General features: G+C 37.6%; 2 protein-coding genes across 2 annotated transcripts in view; one reads left to right on the top strand and one right to left on the bottom strand.

The window, feature by feature from the left end:
* Positions 1-350: 350 nt before the first annotated feature.
* LOC113121220 (potassium channel subfamily K member 3-like) lies at positions 351-14,229 on the bottom strand. Its single transcript, XM_026291509.1, has 2 exons — positions 13,697-14,229; positions 351-2,824 (listed from the first exon to the last, which is right to left on the bottom strand). The coding sequence occupies exons 1-2, from the start codon at positions 14,130-14,132 to the stop codon at positions 1,935-1,937; spliced, it is 1,326 nt and encodes a 441-aa protein (XP_026147294.1). The 5' UTR covers positions 14,133-14,229; the 3' UTR covers positions 351-1,934.
* A 1,869-nt stretch (positions 14,230-16,098) lies between these two features.
* LOC113121219 (ectonucleotide pyrophosphatase/phosphodiesterase family member 1-like) overlaps positions 16,099-23,635 on the top strand; it is a 38,248-nt gene continuing 30,711 nt past the window's right edge. Inside the window, exons 1-5 of the mRNA XM_026291508.1 lie at positions 16,099-16,327; positions 18,512-18,584; positions 18,671-18,799; positions 20,273-20,398; positions 22,700-22,760. Of these exons, the coding sequence (XP_026147293.1) occupies positions 16,199-16,327; positions 18,512-18,584; positions 18,671-18,799; positions 20,273-20,398; positions 22,700-22,760 (518 nt within the window). The 5' untranslated portion in view covers positions 16,099-16,198. The remainder of the gene's footprint in view (positions 16,328-18,511; positions 18,585-18,670; positions 18,800-20,272; positions 20,399-22,699; positions 22,761-23,635) is intronic.

The raw sequence follows: 23,635 nt of genomic DNA, 5'->3' as shown, positions 1-23,635 counted from the left end.
AAGTGGTGTGGATAACTTTTGGACTATTGTGATGTTTTTATCAGCTGTTTGGACTCTTATCCTGACGGCACCCATTCACTCTAATGGTGAGCAAGTAATGCAATGCTACATTTCTTTAACTCTGTTCAGAAACAAACTTATCTTGAATGGCCTCAGAGTAACCACATTTGAACTATTGAGAGATTGCTGTTATTGCTGTAACATTTATTAATCAACATTAAATTGCCTCAATAACTATTTCAAAGATTTGTTAAAGACATTACCAACAAAATTGGCCTAAAACAATATTTGAATGTTTGTTGTTTTAAATATAGAAAAATTGCTTGGCTTGTTTATTATTATTATTATTATTATTATTATTATTATTATAGAAGCTTTTATTTATATACAGTACATTTTAATCAAAGATTACAAAAACAAACATTTTCTTCCTTTGGATTAACATGATGAATGGTGCACTATAAGACCAGGAGTGTATTTTAAGAAAGTTTCATGTCGCTCTTAAGAGATGATCTGTGCACTCATGGCTACAGCCCTGAAGCTAATAGTTTTCATCTAAAGTGCAACTGCAAATACAATATATATATAATCATATAATTATTCACACAAAAATGGTGATTGATTAAAATAATAGTGGATATAAATACAGAAAAGGGGAACACATGGATAGATGAACAATACAACTCATTGTGAATGTGAGTTTGAGTGTTAAAGAAAACGGAAAGTGAATAGACCTTAGTCAGGTGAGACATACTGAATTTTACATGGATGAAAACAAGTTCCAACAGCACAAACTTTATAAAGATCCTTGATATGTGGACCTTTTTTACAACGCCCATCTTTTAACTTTAGTACTGCAGAAGTTACTGATTCACAACCATGTTGCGTTTATAATCGTTTATAACTCTTGCAAACTGTTTCATATGGAGCCCCGCACATGACATGGAAGAAAAATAAATAAATCGTGTGTACAATTGAGCAAATCTAGAGAATGAATTAGTAAACCGTGCGCACTATTTATAAATCGTGGGAACGAAATAGTAAATTGTGCACACAGTTTAGCCTACTATTTTTTTCCTGCATGCCATGTGCGGGGCTCCGTAATTTCGATTCAAATTTTCAAGGATTTTATTCTTTTTTTTTTAAATAAAGAATCGGACACTTATTGGTGGTAACGTAAAGTATTTAGTTAATTTGTTTAGCTTATGTTTAGCTATTTACTTCTGGTGATGGTATTTAGGCCTCAAAATTCATAAAAGTTGGAAAATTTGTGAAGATTATCTTGACAGACAAAATGTTGGGAGAACCAGCTAAGCTTCGGGTTGATCTACAAAAATACGTCATCACTGCAGCACTCTGTTCCATCAGAAATTAAATATGGCTCTTCCCTGACTAAGATCTTTACTAATCATTAGCAAAGTTCTCATGTGAAATAATTGTTAATATATATATATATATATATATATATATATGTATGTATAATTACTATGAGAACTCCTGCAAAGATGCAAAAGTATTCACTGTAGAACCGGTTGCATCACAAGAACTATCTATTCAAATCAAAACCAGAAGAGCCTGACACTTTAGGACTTGTTGGTTTTGAAAGACCTGCATTTGTTTCTATTTACCCTTGAGTTCAGTGAAGAGCTAGCGGTTTGAGTTTTGTCTTTTCTCGAAATCCTCAAAGTGTAATACTCAAATAATACAGGCTTGACCCTGTTTTTATTGCACGCTGCTACGCCTCCGGTCCTCAAGCAGCACCTGCTGACAGGCTGCCCTGCCCCGTCTATCACTACATTACACATATTCGACTGACAGAGGATCTGAGCAGCTTAGAAGCAGCGTTTTTTTGTTTTGTTTTTTCAACCCCAAGTATAACAGTGGTTGGTTTCGTAAGGCGAAAGAGATTCACATGCAATACATCCTCCAGCCCTCTAGATGGAGCTGCGGCGTTTGGAGAGTCTTTGGTAATGCGCTGGGCTGAGCAGGCGCGTGTACACAGAACTGGTGGCCGAGTGCTCCTGCAAGGCACTGCACACGCAGCCGTTGGAGTGCAGGGCATCGGAGGTCTCGCTATGCTCCATGTAGGTGTCTGAAGTGGACAGATCGTGAGAGATAATCATGGGAATCGAGTAGCGCATCTTCTCCTGGCTTTTGTACCAGAGACAAGAGCACATGGACTGGAAATGCAGCACTTCGGCGTAGACGTTACACAACCCTTTCCCAGACCCTCCTCTGTGGCCCGCAGTGGATGAAGGCGGCGGGTCGGACATGCAGTGGTTGGTTGCGGCTCCGCCGCTCTGCTTCTTTCGGCACAGCAATGTGCGCTGTTCGGCATCGCGCCGTTCATCCTCGGCGTTCATGGTCATGAAACGCAGAACCACCAGGTTCAGGAAGGCGCCGATGACTGTGAGTCCTGTGAGGATGTACATGAAGCTAAACGCGACGTACTGGGGGTTGGTTTGTAACGCATTATCCTTCTGCAGGGCTACATAGTCCCCAAAACCAATGGTGGTGAGGGTTATGAAGCAGTAATAATACGCATGGAAGAAGCTCCAGTCCTCATAGCGGGAGAAAGCTGCTGCTCCTACGCACAAGGTGCTCATGCAGGATATTAAGCCAATGCACACCATGTTGGCCATCGAGACCTCTGTGTTCCGAAGGCCTAGACACTTTTTGAGACGGTGCAACAGATACTTGACGAAGGTGTTGATGCGTTCTCCCAGACTCTGGAACATCACCAGGGTGAGGGGGATCCCCAGGAGGGCGTAGAACATGCAGAACACCTTCCCACCATCCGTGCTGGGGGCCGCATGACCATATCCTGGAAAACATAATGGGCGTAACTCGTTATGTTTAGGGTTGTCAATAATCAGTCTCATAATTTGTAGAGATGCACTAGTCAACTGGCACGATCGGCAAACGGCTGTGGTTTAGTTTTATTTTGCCTGATAACTATTCTGGAACTGTACACAAACTACACTGCAGAAATATAATTTGACCGAGTACCAAAACATACTTGCGGCCAATCACCAGTAAGGGATGTGTCCTCACATGATGTTTGTGAATTTGGGGACAGAGCAATCAAGATAAGAGTTTGATCTTTTGTTTTGGTGATTTCAAACATCAACAACCTTTCTCAGAAATCACTTCAATGTCTAATTTTGGTCTGTTCAGACATTTTTGATGACTATAAGTAACTTTGCAACTACACAACAACTTACTCTCATTATTAGTGGAGTATAAGTTGATTGCTGGTTTAAAGTTAGGGTTAGGATTAGTAGAATAAGTTGTAATGTACTTGCAAAGTTACTTATAGTAGAATGTCCTTTAGAGGAATTTATACAATACAGATTCTTTCAAAGCATAAAACAATTGCACTTCCACTGTGAAGCAGCTCTTCTGTAGAAGAGGTTGCATTTTTAGTGGATTGTAGCCTTAAATGTAGTGTGTTGCTCATGAACACAGTGGTGAACACAAAGGATTAAAACCTTAATACACAAGCTTCACCATCCCATTTTCATAACAATGTGCATATTAAGGCTGCAAGTGCAAATATTATATTTTAACTGAAGATGCACACCATGTGACACATAAATCAAACATCAATGGATGTTGATCTAGGAACATGTTCCAAGAGTAAACCATGCTAGGCATGAAATGTTTCTTTAAGGAATTATAAGCTGACAAGCTCATTAAACCTGTTAGTGAACAATAACTGTGACAAAAATATGCTTAATCTCTAATACAAGCAATAAAAGGTACAATAGGAAAGAAAGAGAGGTTGTCCATTTATATATATATTCTTAAACAGGTTAAATACTTAAAAGTCCCGTTCTTTGTGATCCCATGTTTTAAACTTTAGTCATTAGTATAAATAATATCTGTAAAATTCTAAAGCTCAAAGTTCAATGCCAAGCGAGATATTTTATTTAACAGAATTCGCCTACAAAAAACAACCCGTTTGGACTATAGCCCTCTAGTTCCTGCAGTAATGACATCACTAGAACAGTTTTTTGACTAACCTCCGCCCACATGAATACACAAACAGGGGGCGTGGCCTTGTTGCGCTCCGACGGAGAAGAAGGAAGAGCATTTTGTGTTTGTCGCCATGTCATTGAAACGCTGTTATTTTCATCTCGGAGTCCAATCACCTTTGTTTGGGCTTCCCAGGGATGCTGTACTTGGAGATCAATGGTTACAATTTATGTTTAACTCGGTTTCCGAAAATTATAATCCACATGTAAAACTATGTGCAGCACATTTTGCTGAGGACATCTTCCTCAATCTCAATCAGTTTAATGCAGGATTCGCACAAAGATTATTCTTGAAAGATGGAGCAGTTCCCTCTTTGTCTGGAGAAGGCATTGTTTATGGACCACAACCGGTAAGTGTATTTTATTATTTAAGTTGGTGCGTTTAACAGTTTCTGTAACTAATTACACAAAGAGCAACGCTGTTTAGCTTTGTTAACTAGATGTTAGGGCTGTGCAAAAAAACGAATGTGATTTCCATGCACATCTCCTCAGTAAAAACACTCCTGTGACTATAAATACATCTCCAGCACATGCTCCTGCCCACTTGCTTCTCAAAACTAGTCCAATCGCGTTTGCAGGAGGGCAGCCTGCGCTCAGCTGCTGTCGAATCACAGCACAGGAACCGCTGGCCCAATCAGAACTCGTATTTCTGAAGGAGGGACTTAATAGAACAAGGAAGTCATCAGCCCATTTTTATGACGGTGAAAACAGCGGTATACAGATAGGTGAACTGTGTGAAAAATACTGTTCAGATGAAGGCACAAACTCATCTACATGGACATTTCTTCTGTGTGTGTGTGTGTGTGATCTATTGCTTTAAAGGATATGCATGAACTTTTCGATAGGAATCCGGTGTTCACATTAAAAAACTTGTTTGCTAAAATATTACCGTTTAGGATGAAAGGGCAATGTAAATTCAACAATATCCTTACTATCCCTGCACCTGTTCATAATCTTTTCATTGAGATTGATCTTGAAGCTTGTTCATCTGTAATTGTTTTTGCATTGCACTTTGATGGAGTCCAGTTTCTCTTATTATAGAAACAGCATGAATGATTTCTTTTAAAGCGGCTCAGTCGAGCCATCTGTACGCACAGGCTGCTGTTCAGAGCTCATTCTCATGTCTCTGCTTCTCTCCAGCCATTCAGCTTACATCTCCTAAAATAACTCTTTTTTTCTGAATTATTATTATCAAATGTGCTGCAGTCACTGCAAATCCATTCAGTAGGTGAACACATATTATAAAGGGGCTGGGGATTAAATATTTAGAGAAGGTGTGAGAGTGCTGGGGGAAGGGATGGTGGGAAATTAAGGATTAAAGATGTTTACCATTGGTTAAATTTCAATATAAACCATATTAAGGGACAATGATAAATATAAGAGACAAAATGTAATATATATGTACCTAAGTGTGTGTGGTGTTTGCATGTGTTTGTTAAAAGCAGATCAAAGGCTGATCTGGGATGCATCCACCTTTATTAGAAATACATCACTGCCAGCTCACCGGCCCTATGTCGAGGATTAATGAAATTATTAATAATCAGATTATCCTATGGCCTTACATCCTATTATATTTGTGTGTGTACAGGTGCTGGGCCGTTGTGTTTAGTAGGCTATGTGTAACTGTAGCAGTGTTTTGGGTCAGATGTCCTGCTGCTGTCACTTTTAATCTTTAGCATATTCTTGAAAATCGAGATGGCTAACCAGTGCTGCAGAGTCGTGGGATTATATAATGCTATTTGGTTTTCTCTTTTATGCAAGACCGCATTTGGTTGCTTGATAATACATGTCAGATTCCCCTCTTTGATTGTATATTACTACATTTTTTAGATACATCTTAGATACATTTACATAAATAGAGGGCTCTTATGTAAATCAAGGCTGCATTTTTTTTATTACAAAAACACAGCAAAAACGTTTATATTGTGAAATATTATTACAAATTAAAATACGTTTTCTACTTTAATATATTTTGTATATATTATGTAAAAATTTATTTGGTAACACTTTATAATAACTGCATGCTATTAATCATTAGTTAAGCATTAGGAAACAGTTAATTCATCATTTATAACTACCTGAATTTACTACATTTCTTGTGATCTTATGAATCACTGGCAACTCCTAAATAACTGTTTTGTAAATAATGCTATACTTCATTGAGAAATGATAAATTGATCATGAATAAAGTATGAAATTACACATTATAGATATGCTTTTAAATCAAGAATAAAACATTTATATCTGTATTTATAAACTGATTATTACTGTCTATTAATGCTTTATAAATTATGAATTATCTGTTTACTAATGCTTAATTAATGATTAATAGTGTGCAGTTATTATAAAGTGTTAGCGTTCTTTTCCTACATTGAATTTATTTTATTTAAAAAAATCAAGGCCATGATCTTAAAGAAATCTTTCTCAGATATCAAGTAGACCATTCAAACTAGCAACAAGTCCCTTTTAAATTGCAATGTATATCAATTAGCATTATTATTATTTTAAATAACTTATATATAGTAGTATGTAATATAATTAATATAGTTATATATGTAGCATTGATATTTATACATAACATTTGTATTGATTTTATGTGTAGGCCAACAGTATTCAAATATTGTGCAGTCTGTGAGCTCTGTGGGACAACGGCATAATACAAACAATTTCGGATGAAAATATTGATGGATTTGACTGTAGGTAAAACTAAATTAGTTGTAAAAATATATCTTGCCGTTTAAACACCGGATTTTGTGCATAATATCAGGAAATAATGATTTTTCTGTTAGTTTTAGGACAGGATATGCAGTGCATTGCATGCAGTAATGCTGTAATAAACTTCCTTAATTAGTGTATCTTTGCACCATGGGTGTCATAAAATGATCTATCCAGCTGGCTGGTGGACTATAAATATGCTTTGGGTAAAGTGGCACATAAAATAATAATAATACTGCAAATACAAGGCCTTAATAGCACCTTCATTGTCCTTTTGAAACATCAAATGGGACAATAGAGCTGTCAAGCTGATCAACAGATTCTCTGTGTGAAAAGCCGTCCGAAATGTGTACAGTGCAAAAAGCCACAGATCCCGACTGATGTATGACCTGCTGCTCTGCTGGCCAGGAGGCTATTTGTTTTTTCAGTTCACATTCTTTCCATTCAAAACACTCCTTCCCCGCGGAGGAGGGCAGAAGAGGTGCTCGTGTCCCGCTGTCCTGTCGCCGGACCCTGGAACTGTATTGATCCCACATCTTTCACATCAACACTCAAAAAGGTCTAGGGAGCACATTATTCTAGTGCTAGAATATACTAGTTAAGTGTAAAACAGTATTTTGAAATCAATCATTCAGATGCATATTTCGGGAAATTGCCTTATGAAAGCTGTGTATAATTAGGTTGACTTCGGGTTCACCAAAAATCCTAATGGAAATGTCTTTACAAAAAATGTTTTTCACACCAAAAAAAAAAAATGCATACGTAATTAAGTAGATGAAATCAACACTAGTCGCAGTTTTCCTTATATACAAATTATGATTACAGGGTCACACTATTAATTAATAAACAGTTATTTTCACATGGTACTTTGCACAATACCATGTTATGACCTCACTATAGTGTATGATTTGTGAACTGATACTGATTTTGATGTTTGGATGACTTAATCAACTCCATATGTATGGCTTAGTAAACTTGCTCATTGGCTCACCTGGTACAGCAATGGACTTCTGAGAGCTTGAGTCCAGCAAAACACGAATTATGATAAAAGAGATCAAAGGTGCCATTTTCGCTTGAGCAAATGCGTTTTTATTTCAGTATCACTATTATTTTGGTTTAGGGCAGGCCAGTTGCGCCAGTGACTGGACATTTCATTCATGTACATATGGTATATGTGAGGATTTCCAGTCAGGATTTAGACCATATCATAGTACTGAGACTGCTCTCCTTAGAGTTACAAATGATCTGCTCTTATCATCTGATCGTGGGTGTATCTCTCTATTAGTTTTATTGGATCTTAGTGCTGCGTTTGACACAATTGACCACAACTTTCTTTTGCATAGACTTGAACACTTTGTTGGCATCAGTGGAAGTGCATTAGCATGGTTTAAATCGTACTTATATGACCGCCATCAGTTCGTAGCAGTGAATGAAGATGTATCATATCGATCACAAGTGCAGTATGGAGTACCTCAAGGCTCAGTACTAGGGCCGCTACTCTTCACGCTTTATATGTTACCCTTGGGAGATATCATCAGGAAACATGGTGTTAGCTTTCACTGTTATGCTGATGATACTCAGCTCTATATTTCCTCGCAGCCTGGTGAAACACACCAATTTGAAAAACTAATGGAATGCATAGTCGATATAAAAAATTGGATGACGAGTAATTTCTTACTGCTAAATTCAGAAAAAACAGAGGTGTTAATCATAGGGCCTAAAAACTCTGTTTGTAATAACCTAGAACACTGTCTAAGACTTGATGGTTGCTCTGTCAATTCTTCGTCATCAGTTAGGAACCTAGGTGTGCTACTTGATCACAATCTTTCCTTAGAAAGCCACGTCTCTAACATTTGTAAAACTGCATTTTTCCATCTCAAAAATATATCTAAATTACGGCCTATGCTCTCAATGTCAAATGCAGAAATGTTAATCCATGCATTTATGACTTCAAGGTTAGATTATTGTAATGCTTTATTGGGTGGATGTTCTACACGCTTAGTAAACAAACTACAGCTAGTCCAAAATGCAGCAGCAAGAGTTCTTACTAGAACCAGGAAGTATGACCATATTAGCCCGGTCCTGTCCACACTGCACTGGCTCCCTATAAAACATCGTATAGATTTTAAAATATTGCTTATTACTTATAAAGCCCTGAATGGTTTAGCACCTCAGTATTTGAATGAGCTCCTTTTACATTATACTCCTCTACGTCCGCTACGTTCTCAAAACTCAGGCAATTTGATAATACCTAGAATATCAAAATCAACTGCGGGCGGCAGATCCTTTTCCTATTTGGTGCCTAAACTCTGGAATAACCTACCTAACATTGTTCGGGAGGCAGACACACTCTTGCAGTTTAAATCTAGATTAAAGACCCATCTCTTTAACCTGGCATACACATAACATACTAATATGCTTTTAATATCCAAATCCGTTAAAGGATTTTTAGGCTGCATTAATTAGGTAAACCAGAACCGGGAACACTTCACATAACACCTTACTTTCTACATCATTAGAAGAATGGCATCTACGCTAATATTTGTCTGTTTCTCTCTTGTTCCGAGGTCACCGTATTCCCCAGATCCAGTCTATGTCCAGATCAGAGGGTCACTGCAGTCACCCGGATCCAGTACGTATCCAGACCAGATGGTGGATCGGCACCTAGAAAGGACCTCTACTGCCCTGAAAGACAGCGGAGACCAGGACAACTAGAGCCCCAGATACAGATCCCCTGTAAAGACCTTGTCTCAGAGGAGCACCAGGACAAGACCACAGGAAACAGATGATTCTTCTGCACAATCTGACTTTGCTGCAGCCTGGAATTGAACTACTGGTTTCGTCTGGTCAGAGGAGAACTGGCCCCCCAACTGAGCCTGGTTTCTCCCAAGGTTTTTTTCTCCATTCTGTCACCGATGGAGATTCGGTTCCTTGCCGCTGTCGCCTCTGGCTTGCTTAGTTGGGGTCACTTCATCTACAGCGATATCATTGACTTGATTGCAAATAAATGCACAGACACTATTTAAACTGAACAGAGATGATGACATCACTGAATTCAATGATGAACTGCCTTTAACTGTCATTTTGCATTATTGAGACACTGTTTTCCAAATGAATGTTGTTCAGTGCTTTGACGCAATGTATTTTGTTTAAAGCACTATATAAATAAATAAAGGAAAGGTGATGTACAATAACCAAACTGAGGCTAACTGCTAATAGCTTAGCATACTGCTATTACAATGTAGTAGCTTATGCCTGTCTAGCTAGCACATTTCGAAACGCAATGCTGCATGAAATTGTGTGTGTAGCTACAGACATCTGAGTTCACATACTTATTTTGATATTAATAATATTATATTAAGTATTTTTCTGGCTTAACAACTGAACCATTATGCTATTATCATTAGCAAAGTACAGAGGCATGCAAAAGTTTGCAAACCCCTTGCAGAATCTGTGAAAATGTGAATAATTTTAACAAAATAAGAAAGATAATACTAAATGCGTGTTATTTTTTATTTTGTCCTGTCCTGTGTAATATATTTTACATTATATATAAAATATGTTTACTTATAGTCCACATGACAAAAAAAAAGCTGCAATTATTAAAATAACCATGTTAAAAAATTTGTGAACCCTCGGTTCTTAAAACTTAGTGTGGTTACCTGGATGATTTATGACTGTTTTTTGTTTTGTGATGGTTGTTCATGAGTCCCCGGTTTGTTCTGAACAGTTAAACTGAGAACTGTTCTACAGAAAAATCCTCCATTTCCTGTAGATTCTTCAGTTTTCCAGCATATTTTAACCCTTTCCTGCAGTGAGATCCATCATTTCACACTGAGGACAACTGAGGGACTCAAAGACAACTATCAAAAAAAAAAAAAAGGTTAGAACATTAACTGACGCTCCAGAAGGAGAAACAATGCCTTAAGAGCCGGGGGTGAAACAATACAAAATCCAATAAAATTCAGCCTAAATAATTACAGTAATTGTTTGTTGGATAAAGAATTAAATAGCTGTTCATCTTGAACCAACCTTAACTAGAAAGTTCAATATGAACAGACATGGCGGCAGAATTTTTTCTCTACCGGTGCTAAGGGAATGCAAATCCATTCTTTGCCACTAGGTGCTGCTTTTGGAGCGGAAAAAATAGCTGTTTATCTGGGAAAACTTTACACAAAGCAGCACTGCACTCACAAACACTGCTTTTTCAGGTATTACAGGCCCGTGATGAAATGAAAATGAGACAAATCGGACCGATCACCGCACATTAGTGTCACACAAAGGAGGGGTTTGGAAGAATCAATGAGCAAATAAGATAAAAATACATGCATATTAGAACCTTTCATTAGCCATAAAAGTTGCACTTTAAGTTAGTTCCTAAACGTAATACATTTCTAAGAGTCATTGACTAAAGAGGGCTAAACGTTTTTAAGCTTTTTTTACTTTTTTCATAATATTCAGATGAATATACATTTTAAAGAAAGCTTTCAAATCATCTTTTTAGCTTTATAGAGTTTGTGGATGAGTCACTTGGCATAAAATCTTCCCATCTTTAAATCAATTGATCTGGTCACCATGCTAACTAACCTTGCCTGGCGACGAGAAGGAAGTAACCAAATTTCCGAGATAGTATTGATTGAACCCTTATCTGGATATTCAGGGAAACGCATCTTCCTCGATATCTATGCCGGTTACAGTGCTGCTTGGTAATACAGAAGAGTGGGCTGATAATTACAGAAGGAACTTCCACTGGACTAGTGGATCAGGTTAGCTGATTGGACTAAGCTGATACCTCAGACTCCATATAGTAAACAGTTCCTGGTTTACAGAGTGTCCTGCATTGACAATAAGGTGCTGGCATGGCCGGTTGCTTAACTGATGATTAGATTACTCAGTGTACACAGTAAGCTGATCTATAGCAGACACATGAAACAGACCTGACCATGGATGTGTCTGATAACAGGAAGAACAGCATACTGTACATGACAATGGAAAATTAATTACGTTGAGTTTTGCGAATCCTAAAATGAGGTTGAGATTTTAATGTGATTTAGAATGCATTACATAATGATCCTAATTGAATCTGAGGAACCCTTTTGAAAAAGTATAGAAAAAAAAAGATTACTTGTTATGAAAATAATATACTGGACTTAATAGAATGGACTTAAGTGGGAACTTAACGTAATGTGTTCAGGTAATATAACTGTGTGATAACTGCAATTTAATGCAAATGTATTAATGCAGTTAATTTCACTTAAGAGTTCTTTTAACGCACTTAAATAGGATTTAAGTACATCTATGCGATTTTCAGAATTACTTCTGTTGTTTCTGTTATAGTTAAAGTTTATAACTGAATGTACTGATAAACAGTTTAAAGAGTTAAAAACTGCAACCATGCACCTTAACATGTGCTTAAGTATGTTTGTCAACACATCAAAATAAGTGTAGTCCTTAAGCAGAACAAAACATTACATAACTGTATAACAAATAAAACTGTTAATTTGAAATCTTGCATGTTGTTAAAATGTACACAAGTGTTTTAGGAAACATGAAAGTTTCTGTTAAAGCACTTAAGTGGCCTTTCATTCCGTTAATACTATATACGTTTTTTATGCACTTTTAAGATTTGAAGTATTCGACAAGTATGCATTCAATACAGTACGTTGTGAGGGGTATTGTTAATATTTAAAGTCAAAGACAATATTACATTTAACGAAAACATTTTCATTATACTTTTATAGTTGAAAATGATTTTAAGAATTACAAATTATATATAATACAAAATATATATCATAAACACATAAAAGGAAGTATACATGGTAAGAGCTGGTCCCTGTTCATTTACTCATAATGACCTTTCACCTTTTGTTCAACAGGCTATAAAACCCATAAAAAGTACAAATTGAATGCAGTCTCTTAATTAATATAGGGGGCGATAAATAAGCAACGCTAATGTTATACAAGAATAATAAGTACATGTTTAATTTCATTTTAGATTAAGTACTGCAGGTCACACTGCAGGACAGTGCTCATGTCATGTCAACTTCATATTTTCTATTGACAGACGGATGAAAGCTGGTCACTGAACATGGTCTGCTGCTCTTTGGATGAATTAAAAGACCTCGTACAACCTTGTTCTGTCGGCTAAGAGTCTGATTCTTCAAGAGCCGTCCAGTGTCACGCATGTAGTACGCTGCCAAGCTAAACCAAATAAGGTCACAGATGTCTCGACATCTCGAGGAAGTCTGACTTTTCCTGAAGGTTGTGTAAGTTCACAAGCTATCAGTGTCACTGCTGGACAATCCAGTTTGAGCTGGCCACAGTGTTTTGGACAAAGTATGATACAAGGACATGTTCTGGGCTGGCTGGTCTTTAAGATGCTCATTTGTCTGACCAGAAACCTAAAAATCACTGCAACCCATTAAGTTAGTATGAGCAAATTAGATGATTTACAAGCCTGGACCAACTAATGTCTTGACTAATGTGTTAACTGCCACTCTAGACCAGCTAATGACCAATTTAGAGCCACTAACAGGCAGTCTGACCCAGCTAATGACCAGCTAGAAATAAGTTAGCATGTTACAAACACGTCTTCCATCTTAAACTGGGTTTTCTAACAGGGTCGGTTATTTAAATGCTCCCAAAACGATTTACAAAGCTCGTCGAAAGAATAAATTAATTTACATTTGAATTTAATCCAGCGTTCCAAAAAACAAAAGATGCCTCCATGCGATGTACTTTATTATTACATGCCTACCTTAAAATCCGCTGATGAAATTGACATAAATACGCACACGCAGATTAGTGTAGCCTACAACATGGGCGACCAAGAACTCATTTATGATTTATTATAATCATATTCGGACAGTCTTGTATGAGGAGCTCAGTGGCAATCAAAAAGTTTCGTGAAAAACAAGTTGACGGACTCTGGATGTGTGACATACCTATGGTGGTGATGACCGTGATGGCGAAGTAAAAGGAGCCGGCGAACCTCCACTGGACCCCAGCCTTGTGCGGCTTCAGCTGCAGCACGACCCGCTCCAGCTCGTCGAAATTCCCTTTGCTCAGGTTGTACTTGTCCATCAGCTCTCGCTTCCGATCGTCCAGGACCTTCTTTTGGGTGATCTCCATCTTGGACTCTAAAGCGTCAAAAACAGCCGCTCCGACGAGCAGATAAGTGAAAGTGCAGGTGATCAACACGAGGGTCCTGATGTTCTGTCTCTTCATGGTCAGAGCGAATGAAGCGAGCCGCAAACTTTGAGGACTGAGGACTGTTTCATTGCGACGGGGCTCACTGAGCTGTTCCTTCAGCACCACGGGTGCACATGTGCCTGTCGAGTCAACACATCTCAGCCGTGGTTCATCCTCATAACCTCCCATTGGCACAAAACTGAGCGCTCATTTACAGACGGCCTCTGAAGACCGAGCTACAATAACACCAATGTTTTAAATAGGCTGGTTCAGCAACATCGGGGAAAGTGGGACAAATCTGATTAATCATGGCTCATAAATACATTTGCATGACATCATCATACTGGAGATGATCAAGCTTCAACAACCAACTGACGAGTGCGTTAAAAACCCACCAGCGCGTGGGAACTTTATTCTAAAACGTTCAGAGAACTGAATTCTTCGGTGACTGAATGATCAAATACTAAAATAAATATTATTTCATCACAAGACATTTCTCAGTAATAACATGTCAGATGAAGTGAAAGTTGGTTTAGTGAAGGCAAACAATGTTTTTGACTTGAATAAACGCAGTTAGATTATTATTATTTTAATTAAGTTAAGTTACCATTTTAATTAGGCTATATATATATATTTTTAGTGAAGCTTTTAGGACTGCAAAACGATCAATCGCGATTAATTGATTCAAAATAGAAGTTTATGTTTACATTATTATTATTAGTGCTGTCAAACGATTAATCGCATCCAAAATAAACGTGTTTGCATACCCTATTTGCTGTGTATGTTCATTATGTAGGATATGGCCTAAATGCACAAATATACTGTACTATAGTCTACAGTATATATTTTGAAAACATATGTGTTTATATTCATGTAATTTATATTATATAAATATATGTAATATATAGCCTAAACATAACATATTTCTGTTAAATACGAATGTGTATAGTGTGTGTGTGTGTGTGTGTGTATCTACATATACTATGCTCAAATGTCCAAAAATAAATCAATAAATAAAATAAATAAAAAATACAATGCTTTACAAAAAAAATAAAAAATAAATAAATTGATGTGGATTAATAATTGAGCTTAATGTAATGACCCCTCTGTGTATTGTTCATTCTGATTAGATTCCCTCCGCTTGCTGAACTAAACGAAGTAGGAATGTGATACTGTCAGCTCAGATACTCAGCCTATCAGCCAGTGACAAAAGATATCACTGATATTTCACCATAATCAAGTGTAAAATACAGGCATAACTGCTAAAAGGTAAAAACATGTTTTATTCATACTGTTATGGTTTATGTTAACATGGCAATTCAAAAAAACATTTCTTATTGTGATGTCATATATAATAATAACAGAAAGTTAAATGCAGGTAGTGATGTTGATCTGATGGCTGAATGGATCAGCCGACTTCTCTTCTCTTCCTCTTTTACCTGCAGATCGTGCTGGTGAATATCAGCTCAATGCTGCAGTGTACATGCGTTGACTGACCACGAGAGGGCGCAATATATCCATAACTTGCAATAAAGCAGATACATATCGAGGCCATCGTAACGAAATGCACCAGTTCATGTCGAATCTGACAGAATGCATTCAGTATTAATTAAAGGCTTGAGCCTTGATGTTGCGGCATATTACACAGGCGCGTGCAAATTCCTGTAGTTGTTTTGCTATGCAAATTACAACCAACACAATTCCAAACCAGTAGGCTTTTAGCATTCACATTACTTCAACATGCAAACTGGCATATCCAAACAAATGTGTTCCTCCCCAGATCAGTAAAGAACACTGTGACAAACTGGATGCATTGGAGCTTCAGTGGAAATGCTGGTAATTACTTCCAGAAGTAAGCATACAGTGTCTCTCATTGTGTAATGTAGTGTTACAATGTACAAGGATTTTTTTTTTTTGCGCTTTTTTTTCTGAAAGGTCCATAATGTGAGAAGAGCTTTTATAAATCAAAGATGTTATTCCAAACACGGACACGTATGATATAGCCTACATCAGATTACAAAGGTAATTTCAATGCAACCATTCTTCATCTCAGTAGACTGGGCTTTCTCGGGGTGAAATATAATTACACCGAGGCAGGGCATGAGCTGCTGCTCATGTTACCTTTGGATGACTAGACTGCAGCTGGGCGGTCCTTTACCGCACGAGCTACAAAGCCACTGGAGAACTAAGTTTGAAATGAGTCCCTGCTAAACAAACCTGTGCAACGCACACATCGAGCGCGCGCGCGATCAATAATGGACTCAGCCAAGCGGGATGAACACATGAGCGAGCACGCCGCCAACCTTCTGGGGACGCCACAGCGGTCCAAACGGACACAAAGCGCCACCAAAACAAAGTCAAGATACTTGAAAATCCTCTGTGCGGTAAGCGAAGACTCCTGGGATACTATGGGGGAAATAACAGCAGGTTTCTGAAACTTGGTTAATCAAGCAACCCATGAGAGTGCCACTCATTTAACCTTTAATCTTAATTGTTTGTGTAATTTTGTTACTTGTATTAATTTCAAGTTGACATACAGTATATTTCCATATAGGCCAGTGTATAATACAACATAGTACAGTGTATAGCCTGCACATGGATAATAAAGTGTTTTCAAAAATGTATTTGTATACTTTCAGGAGAATTATATATGTGATCCTGGACCACAAAACCATGTTGTTGTTTTTGTCTACATAATCTAAGCACTGAAAATAATTGAGCTTTCTATTGATGTGTGATTTGTTGGGATCGGACTATATTTGGTCTAGATGCAGCTATTTGAAAATCTGGAATCTGATGGTGCAAATATTGAGAAAATCACTTTAAAAATTGTCCAAATTAAGTCCTTAGCAATGCATATTACTATTCAAAAATTAAGTTTTGATATATTTACATATCCACATTTTTGGCATTAAAAACAAATGTATCATTTTGACCCATATAATGTATTGTTGGCTATTGCTACAAATATACTTGTGCAACATTTTTTTTGTTTTCTTGCTTTCTTTGTTTTTCTAAGATTCTATTTGACCATTTAGAGGCTGTTTTAGCTGAGATTCTGCTCATATTTGCATCATTATTCATCAGGATTCCCACGATCAATGAAAAGCTGGAAACAAATGTGATCTGCAGGCCAGGAGACGTCATGGAAATGAGTCTTTAATGGTCAGGTCATGCTGGTTTGCACTGTAATCATGATCAATTGGAAAAGTCATGGAAATGTGAATAGCTTGAGAATGCCAGAAAGCAAAGCTGGGAAAACATGTAACTGGCTGCACTGGAGCTTCAGTGGAAATGCGGGTCATTACTTCCAGAAGCCAGCATACAGTGTCTCTCATTGTGTAATGTAGTGTTACAATGTCTCTTTGAGATTGAGCTAGTCGAGAACACTAATCCATTGTTTTGATATTTCATAAACAAGAGCAAATTTGTGGCTTAATCTTGATCACTTTAGGTTAATTTCTTTCTAAACAATGTTAGTGCTCAAATACCTCCTTCACCCATTTAAAGGAATAGTTCCCAAAACAATGAAGCTTCAGCTTCAGGTTCTTGTGAACCTGTGTGAGTTTTAATTTGTGGTCAGCAGCTTGAGGGTGAGTGACAGAACTTTTTATTTTTGGGTGAACTGTCACTTTAAGCAAATAGACACAGTCACCAGCAGGCACAAATCTTAATAATTATTTTGAAAAATCATCTTAGAGGAAAACTGTTTTCAAAATGCTAAAAAGAAAACATCCGATCTTGATTTAGTATGACATTCTAAATTCAACAAAGCTGTATTCTAGCGTCTGATCTCATATTTCAGCAACCCTTTCTTTAAACTGAACAATTCACTTTAAAGCTTAGAGGGAATGAAAAGTGTATGTACCATTCCCGCTGGTGTTTTTAAAGAGACAGCACCACTAAAAAGTTATTTATTTATTTATAAAACCTTTATTCAGCCTGGACACATTAAATCAACCAAAAGTGACAAATAAAGTCTTAAAATGTCACAAAAGATTTCTATTTCATAGAAGTGCTGTTTCGATTTTGAAGTTTCTGTTCTTCAAATGTCATGGTTTCCACCAAAATATTAAGCAGTTTCCAACGTTAAAATAAGAAATATTTCTTGAGCAGTAAAGCTGCATATTAGACTGATTTCTGAAGGATCATCTGACACTGAAGACTGGAGTAACGATGCTGAAAATTCAGCTTTGCCATCACAGGAATTTTAATATATATATATGATGTTTTGGAGTTGCTTCAACCTTCGGAAGTGAAAAACAAACCGCGGTAACAGTGTTAAAGTAGCCCAGTTCTGCGGGAAGACCGCGGACTTGACAACACTCCTGTAGTGTTCAGTGTATGTTCACAGGAAGTGAACTTTTGACCTTGATGTTTGTAGTGAAATGCCAGTATTGAACTACAAGGCTAGATTCTGATTAGAATTTAGCAACATTTATGTCAAAGAAACGTTTATTATTACAGTATTTCATAAAGTCCAAGCTAATTATATTAATGCAAATGATATATGCTTTAAAAAATCTTGTAACTACAGTTTTTGCCCTCTTGTTTCTCTCTATCTATAGGTCCTTCTGCTTGGCTTGTTGGCTTTAATTCTCACAGTAGTATTTATACTCAAACTCCGCTGCAGTGATAAAGGTATCTACATTTTCTACTTTTTTTTTTTGGTCATGGTTTTAACATATCATTCTGTTTTTACATGCTCATTATTTTGTGTTTTCCAGTTACTAACAGCTGTAGAAACCGCTGCTTGTCCAGAAGTGGTGACTCTAACGCTGCGTGCCGCTGTGACGCTGCGTGTGTGAATGAAGGCACCTGCTGTGTGGACTATGAGGAGGTGTGTGTGGAACCAGGTAAGTTACATTTCATGCGTCCTGTTTGATCAATTCTGTTCAGATTGAATGTGTCCTGAGTCTCTGGCTTCATAACTGCACACAGTACATCACTGTTGACGTCAGTGTGCTTCTTAATGCTGGTAAAGCAGAAGAAAAATAAGAAAAAGTCATGTACTTTCTCATGTCTTTCAAAATCCGCATGATTTCTTTCTTCCTTGGATGCTTCAATATTGTGAAAGTGAATAGTGACCATCCGAAATTGTAGTCTAGTCCTCAAACAGAACAGTCACTTGGCTTCAGAAAAATTCAGAAGACTTTAAATATAGTCAATAAGCGACAAGGATGACTTTTGTGAGTTTTTTTGGCAACCCATCTACACTTAGTTAGTCTGTTAAACTTCCCCTTCTATGTTCCAAAAAAAAAATAAAAACTCACACCTCATGTCTTTCCAAAACTTTCAGACCTTTGTTCATCTTCAGAACACCAATAAAGATATTTCTGATGAAATCTGACTGAGAGCTTTTTATTTTTGTTTCCCACATTTGTGTGGTACTATTTTAATAATGTCCTTACTTCCTTTTTGGTCCTCGAACATGTCAGTTGTGTGGTTGTCTATGCAGGACCAGAAAGCTCTCGGATCATCAAAAATCACCTAATTTTTTTCCCTGAATATCAACAAAGGTCTTACAGGTTTGGAACAACGTGAGGGCGAGTAATTAATAACAGAATTTAGATTTCTGCATGAACTATCCCCTTTAATATTAGGCATGAACTCTCCTTTGGGTCATGGTAATATCATGCTGTTTTGTGTTTCGGTAGCCCGGCAAACCAGCTGTGTTTGGCAATGTGTCTGAGATCGAAAAAGAAAAGGAAAATGAAGTTATATTCATAGTATGTGTGCAGACACTGACCATTTATTCAGGGGTGTAACAGCCCAGAAAAGGCCTGCAAACATTGGAAACAAGAAAGTCTGTTTAAAGCATCAACACCCACCTGTTGAAATCCCCTCAGTGAAGTGTTAGAGCTCTATAGTTAGGGTTTAAAGTCCCTCCCTGTAGTTTTTTTTTTCCCCTGTTGTTTTGAATCGGCTCCATTTTCCAGCACAGTAGCCGAATGTTCCTCCCTGTGGCGCCTGCCCTGTGCGCTGCATGTGTGGGACGGCTGCATGTAAAGGATCAGTGACTCTGGGTCTGCTGAGACCGACTCTTTTCTTGTCTCACCGTCTCTACCTGTCTCATTTTTTCACATGTATAATATCTGCCGGTAATAATGCTGTAGCTGTTTGAGTCATAAACACAAAACCCACAAACCCACATTCAGAATGTGTTCGGTTGCTTTATCTAACATCTTTGTCCTAGAATGTCAAGATGAGTGCTTCTACCGACTGGAAACACACATCTACAACACCTTTATCTTTTCGAAAGATATGATTATATGACTAGCCAATGATCTTGACGCTCTCGTGTCATCTGTGTCCCCGCTGTGTTCCAGGTCAGCGCTGGACGTGTTCTAAATTCCGCTGCGGTGAGGAGCGTTCGCTGAACCGCCTCTGCTCCTGCTCTGAAGACTGTGTGAAAGTGGGTGACTGCTGCTTAAACTACAAGAGCACATGTAAAGGTACAACACATGCTTCGCTCTGCATTCCATTCCCATCGAGTCGCTACACGACATGCTAGCTGTCATTTATGTTGTATAAATGTAAATAAAGACATCTTGGGTTGATACAATCTCATATAAGACCCAGAAAGCCAGTTAGGTTTTTGTTTCAGCTTTGAACAGACACGAATCTGTTTCACTGAAAGGCTCATAAGCATCTGTGAAGTTGAGATGGATCTGAATGATTTGTCTTTGAAGTTTTGTAGGCCTGGACTTCATCTCTCCTCAGCAGGACAGAGAGCAGTGAAGCGTATCTAGGTTGTTTTCCTTTTTTATTTTCACAAATGTTCTTCTGATTATTTCAGGTGTGTTTGGACAGAATAATGTCCAAGTAGTTACATAGTATCACTATTGTTTTATACATGTTTACTCCAATAAATAGGTTTATTTTTGGATGAACTATGGCTTTAAGTTCTACTCAATTGGGTCAAAAACAACAAAACACTATAAATTGCATTTAAGTACTTTACATTAATTATGTTACATTACATTATATAAACCAACTTAAAAATGCTACTATAGAAAATAAGCATTGGTAAAATTTTACTCTTGACTTAAAACCTTCAGTTAAAGAAATACAACTTTATATATGACAACTAGCTCTGATGTCAACATTTTCTAAGCAGGATATTTGTGTGAGAGCAAAAGAAAGAAAAGATTTCGCCGTAGTTGAAAGCTCTGCATCTGCTCTTCGAATCCTCTGAAAACACACATTGTTCACATCTGATGCGAGTTAAACACAGCAGGGGTTTAAGACTCCACATGTTGGCCGTTAACTCATCACTTCAGTGACTGTTATGTACACAATCATAGCAATGTTTGTACTTGTAATCGCATTAGTGGCTGACAGCTAATCATTATCACTTGAAAAAAAAAAAGTGTCCTGGACTGTGTCAGTTGTTTGGATCACTAGAAGATCATTTTTCCAGTACTTTGCCTTTATCTCAGATTGATTAAGTTTGAATGCATGTCTGGTTTTAAGGCCACAATATATTTCAAGCGAAGCTCGTTTTCGTTTATCCTTTTGGGGCAAGAAGGCTGAGGGATGGTATACTGTTTCTGAACTTTCCAACACCCCCGCACTGCTGGAGGCAATGCAAACATGTGTCACGATGCTCACGCTTCTCCCCCAAACAAAACAACGATGAAATGAAGAAGTGGAGACAAGGGAATAATGATTAGCAGAGTCAAGAGTCAAGTGTCATGTTTGCAATACAAAAGAACCTGACATTTCCATGATCCGACCTTTATGGAAAGTGATTCACACTTCCTCGTACGCTGGAAACTTTAGCATGATGTGGAAAAAAAAATATTGGAGACAGTTCTTTACTTCATTTTATTAGTTTTCATTTATTTTATTAAACTGGATAAACTTTTTTTATATTTTATGTGGTGTCCTGATTTACTTTTGATAAAAAAAAAGGTTTATTATTGTATCCTTGTTTGACATTTCATTTATTGTATACCTTTTAAATATTTAAATTAATATTGAAAGACAAACAATAGCAGCAGTGTGGTGTAACGTATTTGAAACGCATGTATTTTTATATATTTACTCTTTCCTTGCATTCTTTTCATGGCTTTGGGAAGCCTGTCTCAGATATTTCTCTACATCACTTTTTGCATAACTCCAGGTTGTCGACACAAAGCTTCGTTGCAGTTACTTTCTAGGAATTAAATGCTATCTCTGGATCTTCCTCTGGAAGTCTCTCTGCGAGCGATCGCACAGGTGCGGATATATTTGTGGCAGCTCAGCTATTGGACACTCCAGTGTATTCAGGAGATGTTGTTCTATGCTCGGACCTCTGTAGAATGAGAAACGAACCTGGGGAAAAAATTGCACATTAAAGAAGGTGGCGTTTCAGAGCACACCCAACAAGTGCGTAACCGCCATGGACCAATGGAAGGTGTTCAGGAGCCAAAACGAATTCCCCCCGGACGTTTGCTTTGGTCAGCTGTTTCGAGCTGCCAAAACATACTCAAAACAAATTTAATTTTGGCCTGATTTTGTTATGTAATTTCAGCCCATTCTTCGATTTAGTTTGAAGTATACCAGGGCCTTTATTGTCTTACCAAGGCCAACATGTTCACCCTCTACTGCGTTTCAACTCAACTGTTCCTCATCATGCTTTCATTTCTCTTTCTCACTTCTAACTCAATGGCAACTTTAGAAAATTAATCACTGAAAGAACAAATACACCAGGCAAGAGTTTCAAGTTACTATTAATACTATTTCCTTTCTCTTCCTTCTTTTCTTCACAGGTGAAAAACTTTGGCTGGAAGAGGACTGTGAAGACATCAGGACTCCTCAGTGTCCTGTTGGGTAACAGACTTATGTTTATAAATGAGAGAGCTCTGAATCAAGATCTCAATCAGGTTAATATCATTAACTCAAAGGTTAGAAGTTAGCACCTCCATATACAGAGTTCTGGCATGAAACTCTGGATGGTGCAGTCCGATAGGTCTAACTCAATCTGACCTAGTGACATCATCATCACATGATGCAGCTGATTGGTTCTCTCTTGTATCGGTAGCCAATACGCTCGCTGTTCAGCATTCAAACATATGACTACTAGTTGCCGTAGCAGTTAGAGCTCACTTCAGAAAAACCCTCCACCTTCCCCAGCTCCACCTGTATAGTTCTGCTACGAGGTGATTTATGTATTCTATATTGGGTTATTTCATGTGTTATATTTGCAGCAGCAATATTTCTTACATGCTAACAACAGCATTTTGTGGATGGATTGGCAGTATAGAGTCTCAGTAAAGTACAGCAACAGCAGAAGCGTATCAGAACTATTCTGCCAAGACCAGATACATTAACAATGTAATGTACATTACCATGCCAGTCCCTCCGAGAGTTGACATGACAGAACTATAGTTAATGAGGCTTTATAGGAACAGTGTATGTGTGTTGCCAGTATATAGTTACCAACTCTTGGAATAAGTGGCCTAGAAATGGTGTTTATTTCATAACATAACACTGTAAATTGTCTGCATCCTTAAACTTTCTGGGTCTTTTTCGGGTTAAGCGCTTTCAAATGACATGTGGACTTAGACTTTTAAGTGGCACTGTATATAAATGCACCTACGGTATTTAGATGCACAGAGAGAAGTTTAGGCGTGTTTGTGTTTATGTCTGACTCTGGGTAAATGGACTGTGTGGTCAGTGTTGTTTTTCCATTAGCTATAATAAAC

Source organism: Carassius auratus, chromosome 20 (assembly GCF_003368295.1).
Source record: "Carassius auratus strain Wakin chromosome 20, ASM336829v1, whole genome shotgun sequence".
NCBI classification, from domain to species: domain Eukaryota; kingdom Metazoa; phylum Chordata; class Actinopteri; order Cypriniformes; family Cyprinidae; genus Carassius; species Carassius auratus.
Note: the sequence above shows the minus strand (reverse complement) of the source record. Positions and strands in the feature narration are given on the sequence as shown.

What these genes read in the sequence shown, in the direction of transcription:
- LOC113121220 (XM_026291509.1), bottom strand. Translation starts at nt 14,132, where the DNA reads ATGGGAGGTTATGAGGATGAACCACGGCTGAGATGTGTTGACTCGACA. An exon ending in CACGGTCATCACCACCATAG is followed by an intron (nt 2,825 to 13,696) that starts GTATGTCACACA and finishes TATGTTTTCCAG; the next exon opens with GATATGGTCATGCGGCCCCC.